The sequence below is a fragment of the Oncorhynchus clarkii genome, chromosome 27 (genome assembly GCF_045791955.1).
Source record: "Oncorhynchus clarkii lewisi isolate Uvic-CL-2024 chromosome 27, UVic_Ocla_1.0, whole genome shotgun sequence".
In the NCBI taxonomy this organism is placed as follows: Eukaryota; Metazoa; Chordata; class Actinopteri; order Salmoniformes; family Salmonidae; genus Oncorhynchus; species Oncorhynchus clarkii.
In genome coordinates this window covers 21753115-21762393 of record NC_092173.1, presented here as the reverse complement: position 1 = coordinate 21762393, position 9279 = coordinate 21753115, and the positions used below count along the sequence as shown (strand labels likewise).

Sequence of the window (9279 nt, the reverse complement as noted above, 5' to 3'; positions counted from 1 at the left end):
CATGAAATGACAATTTACAAGTGTAGTATTTTTTTGCCAGCTTATATCAATGTCCTTGATGATAAAGTAATATGACTCCTTGATGAAGGTATTAAATTATTACATTCTAGATTAGGTGAAGAAGTGGGAGAATGTTAGATGGTAACAGAGTATAATAATATGTTGCTGTTGCTGTATTCCCAGAGTCCCTGAGCTAGTGACTCCTGTTGCTCCTCTCTCTAGACTAGAGTGACTAATAGAATTGTAATGAGCCAAGGTCAGATCCATATCACCCAGGCAGATCTACCAGTATTTTTAAAATCTGAATTTATACTATTTCAGTAAGTGATTAATAATGGTTAATTGAACAAATTGGGTTCAATTGCATCTGGATCTAAAGACTACTGACTTTTATTCACCCTGCACAAAACCTAGGTTGTGAGGACTGTTGCCCTGTAGATGTCTCTCTTTCCAGCCTTGATAGAACCGGGAACAGAGGACAATCATTCAAAGCTGTGACGTCGCCTGGGTGATGATTTGCCTACTTGGAGTGTGGATGAGTTTGGAGCGGGTTCTGTGAATTGCCTTGCCATTATGTTGCCTGAATGTTAAAGCAATCAACCGGCTAAGTGAGGACATAACAGGCCACTAAGGTAAGGGGAATTATAGTGAAAAATATTGCAAGAATACTGCCATTGCACAGGTGATTCGAATATACTTTCTGAAATAGCTATTATTCAACCTATTTGCAATTCATGGACAATGTTAAATTATTAGTTGACATATTTACTAAATGGCATTCCCTTTGTGTTATTGTATACGTGTTCGCATTTCCGAAAATGTTATTGAGCCTAAAGTTTCTCCGCAGTTAGTGTAACAGGGATTTAAAAACTTGACTGCTTAGTATGCTCGCGGTACGATCAGACAGAGAGAGACGTGACTGAGCCGTGATGTGCGGTGCGCCCGGGCTATATGTTGTTCCTATACAGTTTAACATTATGGCGATAGTGAATTATTTCATGTTTAGAGATTTAGTGACTATATCATTTTAAATGCTGGTGTTTTGGGGTAGGAATTCGTGATTCCATCAAAGCTCCGTTTGCACCTGATGCGCTCTGTTGCTGAACTACCCAGGCTGAGTTTCAGCATTACCCATCAAGTGGATATGGGTCAGTGGTCACTGAAGGTCAGAAAATACAACCAATAATCATGTAACTATTTGTTGTAGCATTTATTTATATGAGCTATATTGGTTTAAGAGTGGCCACCGCTAAAAACATTAAGCCTTGATCACACCGACAGTGTCTGCGCAAAATGATACCATATCTCGATACACAGTACCAGTCAAAAGTTTGGACACACCTACTCATTCAAGGGCTTTACTTTATTTGTACTATTTTCTACATTGTAGAATAATAGTGAAGACATCAAAACTATGAAATAACACATATGGAATCATGTAGTAACATAAACAGTGTTAAACAAATCAAAATATATTTTATACTTGAGATTCTTCAAAGTAGCCACCTTTTGCCTTGATGACAGCTTTGCACACTCTTGGCATTCTCTCAACCAGCTTCATAAGATAGTTACACGGAATGCATTCCAATTAACAAGTGTGCCTTGTTAAAAGTTAATTAGTTGAATTTCTTTCTTTAATGTATTTGGGCCAATCAGTTGTGTTGTGACAAGGTCGGGGTGGTATACAGAACATAGCCCTATTTGGTAAAAGACCAAGTTAATATTAGGTCAAGAACAGCACAAATAAGAAAAGAGAAACACCAGTACTTTATAAGACATGAAGGTCAGTCAATCTGGAAAATGTCCAAAACTTTGAAAGTGTCATCAAGTGTAGTTGCAAAAACCATTAAGCGCTATGATGAAACTGTCTCTCATGAGGACCGCCACTGGAAAGGAAGACCCAGAGTTACAACTGCCGCAGAGGAAAAGTTCATTAGAAATAACTGCAACTCAGATTGCAGCCAAAATAAATGCTTCACAGAGTTCAAGTAACAGACACATCTCAACATCAACTGTTCAGAGGAGACTGTGTGAATCAGGCCTTCATGGTCGAATTGCTGCATAGAAACCACTACTAAAGGACACCAATAAGAAGAAGAGACTTGATTTGGCCAAGAAACACGAGCAATGGACATTAGACAGGTGGTCTGATGTCAACATTTTGGTCTTTGGTCTGATGAGTCAAAATTTTGTTTCCAACCGCCGTGTCTTTGTGAGACGCAGAGTAGGTGAACGGATGATCTCCACATGTGTGGTTCCCACCATGAAATATGGAGAAGGAGGTGTGATGGTGTGGGGGAGCTTTGCTGGTGACGCTGTCTGTGATTTAATTAGAATTCAAGGCACAATTAACCAGCATGGCTACCACAGCCTTCTGCAGCGATACAAAATCCCATCTGGTTTCGCTTAGTGGGACTATCATTTGTTTTTCAACAGGACAATGACCCCAAAAACACCTCCAAGCTGTGTAAGGGCTTTTTGTCCAAGAAGGAGAGTGACGGAGTGCTGCATCAGATGACCTGGCCTCCACAATCACCTGACCTCAACCCATTTGAGATGGTTTGGAATGAGTTGGACCGCAGAGTGAAGGAAAAGCAACCAACAAGTGGGAACTCCTTCAAGACTGTTGGAAAAGCATTCCTCATGAAGTTGGTTGAGAGAATGCCAAGAGTGTGCAAAGCTGTCATTAAGGCAAAGGGTGGCTACTTTAAAGAATCTAAAATAAATATATCATTTGATTTGTTTAACACTTTTTTGGTTACTACATGATTCCATATGTGTTATTTCATAGTTTTGATGTCTTCACTATTATTCTACAATGTAGAAAGTAAAAATATAAACAAACTCTTGAATGAGTAGGTGTGTCCAAACTTTTGACTGGTACTGTATATCAGCCAGCAGTGCTAATTTCTCGATCACACCGACAGGGTTTGCATTTCGGGAACACCAGAAGTACATTCATTTCCAATGGAGTGTTACTTTTGCCTTACAGCATTACGTTGCAGAGGCAGTTGCAGTGCATTCTGTTTGGTGCATACTTTCGACAGAAATGGTAGCAGAAGGTGCATGTTTAACTTTTGTATACTATTTTGCGCAATTAAGCTGTAGGTGTAATCGAGGCATAATGTCTGCTAGCAGCCTATGGCATGTAGGCATATGTAACCAGTCTCAAACAGACCTCATGGGGCATTGCTGGATTTGGGGAGCCTATAAATCCCCTGTGTTTGCTTCCAGTGTATTTCCTTATAGTGACATATTACTATACAATATCAACATTTTAGCCCAGTCCCTGACATTTGGTCATCCAGTGCTAAAGTATTATTACTTTTCCCTCTACAATTGTGGAACATGCAAGATATTGACACAACATAATTCTAATGTTTTTACAAACACCATGGCAATCAACCAGACCATTCTTCATTACCATGGTCTGAGATGTAATATTTCATGTGGTTTCTCCTCTATCTAGACTTATAGACACACTGAAGGAAAGCAGGTGGGATAGAACACACCTCATGCGTGGGCTCAGAGAGGGTCTGAGGCTGTAAGGATCATCTGACTAAGATGGGTGTTCTCCAGCTCCACAACCCCACCCTCCCCGCCACGCTCCTGCACAGGGCCAATCATATGCGTCTGTCGGGAACGCTGTGTGACGTAATCATCACGGTGGATGGCCAGGAGTTCCCGGCCCACCGCACCGTCCTGGCCTGCACCAGCAAGATGTTTGAGATTTTATTCCACCGCAGCAGCCTGCGCTACGCACTCGATTTCCTCTCCCCCAAGACCTTCCAGCAGATCCTGGAGTATGCCTACACGGCCTCCCTGCAGGCCACGGCCGAGGACCTGGATGACCTGCTGTATGCCGCTGAGATCCTGGAGATCGAGTACCTGGAGGAGCAGTGCCTCAAGGTCCTGGAGACCATCCAGTCAGAGGAGAAGCAGGACCACCTGAGTCTGAGTGGGAGGAACCACGGGTCTGGAGAGAGTGAACAAAGCAGGGCAAGGCACTGGAGGAACATGCTAATCTCCAAGAAGCATTCCATGCAGGAGGGTGGTATCAACCCCACCGCCCTGCACCACCTGGCACTGTACCACATGACTGACAGGAGTCCCTCTGGGCCAGGGGGACTACCTATGGGGCTCCCTGTAGCCAGCCCAACACAAGATGGAGGGGTTAGTCTGGAGGGCCTGGGTCAGTCTCCACTGCAGTACAGCCTCAATGGAGCCCAGGAGCCCTTCCTGCCTCTGGCTAAGAGGATAAAGACAGAGGACAATAACATGCAGGTGGATGAAGCCAATGGCCGGTCCAACAACGGAGGGGAGGGGGGCTGTGAGTCGGACCAGCCAAGAGAAGAGGGCCCGGGGACCCCCCAAAGAGGCAGTGTCATCACATCTGCTAGAGAGCAGCACTCGGGCCAAGATGAGGGGGGCATAGTGAGGAACAACTCTCCTCTGGACAGTTTCCCTGGGCTGGCTGAGAAACACCTGGCCTCCCTCTACTCCTCCATGCCCTCCAACCACATAGGGGAGGTGGGGCTGCCTATGCCCATGTCGGTGGCCCCTTCCCTGGCCATGTCCCTGGACTTGAGGGCCTATGGGGGGCTCCTGAACCAGGGCCTGCTCCACAGGGAGATCCTCAGCAGGCTGGGACAGTTTGCAGCAGGGATGAGGCGGGAGGGCCAGAGTCAGACTCAGAACAGTGGGGACTGTGGTCTCCAGCTGCACGACAGAGAGGTCATGGAGCAACACAGGTAGAGCACAGAGTTTAGCTGACTGCATACACCACTCACTGTTATATTTCTAGGGGTATACAGGTATAATGGATATCTAGGTATTATTGAAGGAGGTCTTTTGTTGGAGAGTGAAACAGCATTTATTTTAGCAGAATGCAAATTATTATAATGTTGTGATAATTTAGTAAATGCTGGTAATCAAAGTAAATTGCAATTCGCTTATGTCACCTCTTCACCCACAAAGTGTTCTGTCTGGTCACTATACACTAGGAGGTCTGTGAGAGACAGACGGAGGGATGTGGAGTGTGTATGTGTGTGTGTGTGGTGAGTCTGGAGTCGCCATGCTAAATGGTTAATTGTTTTGTTAGGATGTGAAGGAAGAGATAAATTGTAGTGTACAACTTCTAATTTAAAGGTTGCCGTTTTTTTTTTGGTCTTAATTAACTTTTAACACATTAAAAGACTTCAAAGGAAAGAGCTGGGAGCAATGATATTAAATATGTTAAATATGTTTAAAAAAGACACCTGCTCTTGTGCCTGAATAGAAGGATTTCATAAGAGGTATGAAATAGGTCTTTGTTGGCAGCTTAGCAGACATGGTGTGGCATAATGAAGCTGTTTACAAAGTTGCAAACATTTTCGCAATTCTGTAAGATAATTTTTTATTAGATGTGCCTCGTACTTAAAACTGTCTCTGAGTGCATTTGGTATGCATTCCTTTGCATTAGTGAGGAGGGAGGAAGGAGAGTAGCTTGCCTGTACAGAGATCTAAAGGCTTCTCAGCATGTGAAGGTAGACGCCACGGGTTGATGGTTTAACCAGTGGCTGAGGGTTTAAATAGGTTTGTGGGTCTGGACTAGTGTAACGGTTTTCTTCTTCCTCTGACGAGGAGTATGAAATATCGGACCAATGCGCAGCGTGGTAAGTGTCCATAATATATTTAATAAACTGAACACAGAATACAAAAGAACAAGATAAATAAATTAAAACCCGAAACAGTTCTGTATGGAAAACACAAGTACAGAAAACAACTCCCCACAACCCATAGTGGGAAAAACAGGCTGCCTAAGTATGGTTCTCAATCAGAGACAACGATCGACAGCTGCCTCTGATTGGGAACCATACCAGGCCAAACACAGAAATACAAAACATAGAAATACAAAACATAGACTGCCCACCCCAACTCACGCCATGACCAAACTTAAACAGAGACATAAACAAGGAACTAAGGTCAGGACGTGACAACTAGAGATTGGTGGGTTTAAACTAGAGCTTGGTGGGTTTAAACTAGAGGTTGGTTGGTTTAAAGAGGATGGTGATTTTAGACTAGAGTTGGTGGATTTAAAGAGGTTGGTGGATTTAAAGAGGTTGGTGTATTTAAAGAGGTTGGTGGGTTTAAAGAGTTTGGTGGGTTAGACTATAGGTTAGTCAGTTTAAATAGGTTGATGTATTTAAAGAGGTTGGTGATTTTAGACTAGAGGTTGGTGGGTTAGACTATAGGTTGGTTAGTTTAAATAGGTTGGTGTATTTAAAGAGGTTGGTGTATTTAAAGAGGATTGTGATTTTAGACTAGAGGTTGGTGGGTTAAAGAGGATGGTGATTTTAGACTAAAGGTTGGTGGGATAAAGAGGTTGGTGTATTTAAAGAGGTTGGTGGGTTTAAAGATGTTGGTGGGTTAGACTAGAGGTTGGTCAGTTTAAAAAGGTTGGTGATTTTAGACTTGAAGTTGGTGGGTTTAAAGAGTTTGGTGGGTTTAAAGAGGTTGGTGGGTTTAGACTAGAGGTTAGTGCGTTTAGACTAGAGGTTGGTGGGTTTAAACTGGAGGTTGGTGGGTTTAGACTACAGGTTGACGGGTTTAGAATAGAGGTTGGTGGGTTTAAATTGTTTGGTGGGTTTAAACTAGATGTTGGTAGATTTAAAGAGGTTGGTGGGTTTAAAGATGTTGGTGGGTTAGACTATACGTTGGTCAGTTTAAAGAGGTTGGGTTTAAAGAGGTTGGTGGGTTTAAAGAGGTTGGTGGGTTTAAATCGGTTGGTGGGTTTAGACTAGAGGTTGGTGGGTTTAAACTGGAGGCTGGTGGGTTTAGACTACAGGTTGATGGGTTTAGAATAGAGGTTGGTGGGTTTAGACTAGAGTTCGGTGAGTTTATAGAGGTTGGTGGGTTTAAACTAGATGTTGGTGGGTGTAAACTAGAGGTTGGTGCGTTTATTGAGGTTGTTGGGTTTAGACCAGAGGTTGTGGATTTAAATAGGTTGGTACGTTTAAACTAGAGGTTGGTGGGTTTAAACTAAAGGTTGGTGAGTTTAAAGAGGATGGTGAGTTTAAAGAGGTTGGTGGGTTTAAAAAGGTTGGTGGGTTTAAAGAGGTTGTTGGGTTTAGACTAGAGGTTGATGGGTTTAGAATAAAGGTTGGTGAGTTTAAAGAGGTTGGTGAGTTTAAATAGGTTGGTGAGTTTAGACTAGAGGTTGATGGGTTTACACTAGAGGTTGGTTGGTTGGTTTAAAGAGGTTGGTGGGTTTAAACTAGAGGTTGGTTTAAAGGGGGTGGGAGGGGGGTCCACAGGTCTACAGACAGTTGCACAGGTCCCATAACTAAATCAATCAACCAAGCCATCATCAGTATCAGAGCACCAACCTCTACCCTTTCTCCTCCCACGCAGATGGCATTTCAGGCCTGTGCCACTCCGGGTTTTGAATGAGCCTGATGACACAGAACATCCAGCAGTGTGTTAGCTAGCCAATGCTCAGTCATGGATATAGGCAGAGGTTTGAAGGTTGGAGGAGTCAGTCCTTCTGGTGACTGCTGGTGTTGTAATGAAGCTAGTCAATGTCAGGAGACAGGTCACTGAGCATCATCCACCTCAGTCACATTGACATTTCTGAGTGGAGAGAACAGGGAGAGAGAGATTAAGTGAATTATCTAAAGGAGAAAGCTAGGAATTGTATGAGGTGTCTGGTTTATAGTGAATCTCTCTAGTTTTCTGTTGAAAATCCTCTTTTCTGTTTTCTATTTTGATGTACGTCGTGGGTGTTCTTGATTTAATTGAAGAGAGTTTTGTTGACATAATATTTTATTGGTACTATATATTAGATTATCTGTCCTTTGACTGTGGTCTGTTTATAACTGTCTAGAGGACTGCTGTCTGGCCATTGTGCTGCAGAGGGGAATATTAGGATAATAGTACAGATGATGCCTCGCATGACTGAACGTGTGTGATATGATATGATGGGGTTTGCTGCAGGCAGAGCGGCGAGTCCTTTTTTTGTACTTGTTATGAGAGGATTGCCTGTCTGGTTTGCATGTGTATATGTGTGTGTCTGTGTTTTTGTCTGTATGTGTATGTGTACGTGGGTGTTTGTTTTTTTGTCTGGGTCTGTATGTGTATGTGGGTGTTTGTGTTTTTGTCTGGGTCTGTATGTGTATGTGTATGTGGGTGTTTGTGTTTTTTGCTCGTGGGTGTTTGTGTTTTTGTCTGTGTCTATGTGTACGTATACGTGGGTGTTTGTGTTTTTGTCTGTATGTGTACGTGGGTGTTTGTGTTTTGGTCTGTATGTGTACGTGGGTGTTTGTGGTTTTGTCTGTATGTGTACGTGGGTGTTTGTGTTTTTGTCTGTATGTGTACGTGGGTGTTTGTGTTTTGGTCTGTATGTGTACGTGGGTGTTTGTGTTTTTGTCTGTATGTGTACGTGGGTGTTTGTGTTTTTGTCTGTATGTGTACGTGGGTGTTTGTGTTTTGGTCTGTATGTGTACGTGGGTGTTTGTGTTTTGGTCTGTATGTGTACGTGGGTGTTTGTGTTTTTGTCTGTATGTGTACGTGGGTGTTTGTGTTTTGGTCTGTATGTGTACGTGGGTGTTTGTGTTTTGGTCTGTATGTGTACGTGGGTGTTTGTGTTTTTGTCTGTATGTGTACGTGGGTGTTTGTGTTTTGGTCTGTATGTGTACGTGGGTGTTTGTGTTTTTGTCTGTATGTGTACGTGGGTGTTTGTGTTTTTGTCTGTATGTGTACGTGGGTGTTTGTGTTTTGGTCTGTATGTGTACGTGGGTGTTTGTGTTTTTGTCTGTATGTGTACGTGGGTGTTTGTGTTTTGGTCTGTATGTGTACGTGGGTGTTTGTGTTTTTGTCTGTATGTGTACGTGGGTGTTTGTGTTTTTGTCTGTATGTGTACGTGGGTGTTTGTGTTTTTGTCTGTATGTGTACGTGGGTGTTTGTGTTTTTGTCTGTATGTGTACGTGGGTGTCAGCACGTTTATTTGTATTGTGCTTTCTAAAATTATCCCTGAAATTTCTATTGTCTGTTCTCCTTTTGCATTCGTACAGTGTGATACTGTGTGACTCACAACTCTTAGAGACCTCTCAACTCTAATGATGCAGCAGTACAAAGAGAGGGTTGCTTTCATGATGGAATGAAACATGCTTTTCTCTACAAGGACAATGATGCCTCTGCCTTTTGAAAACACTTCAGAGAAAAGCACCAAAACGTTTTAGAGCCCAATGTCTGCTATTTGTGTGACCTCAGTCATTGGTTCATCCCAGTCCTTTCTCCCCA

At 42.9% G+C, this 9279-nt stretch overlaps 1 protein-coding gene across 3 annotated transcripts in view; it reads left to right on the top strand.

The window, feature by feature from the left end:
* Positions 1 to 391: 391 nt before the first annotated feature.
* Positions 392 to 9279, top strand: part of LOC139386161 (zinc finger and BTB domain-containing protein 16-A-like) — a 28311-nt gene continuing 19423 nt past the window's right edge. Inside the window, exons 1-3 of one of the 3 annotated variants that reach the window (XM_071131620.1) lie at positions 499 to 632; positions 1052 to 1165; positions 3470 to 4751. In XM_071131620.1, coding sequence (XP_070987721.1) covers positions 3565 to 4751 — 1187 coding nt within the window. In that variant the 5' untranslated portion in view covers positions 499 to 632; positions 1052 to 1165; positions 3470 to 3564. Of the gene's footprint in view, positions 633 to 1051; positions 1166 to 2954; positions 3063 to 3469; positions 4752 to 9279 lie in introns of those variants that run through there. The other 2 variants (XM_071131621.1, XM_071131622.1) reach the window with 2 other exon arrangements.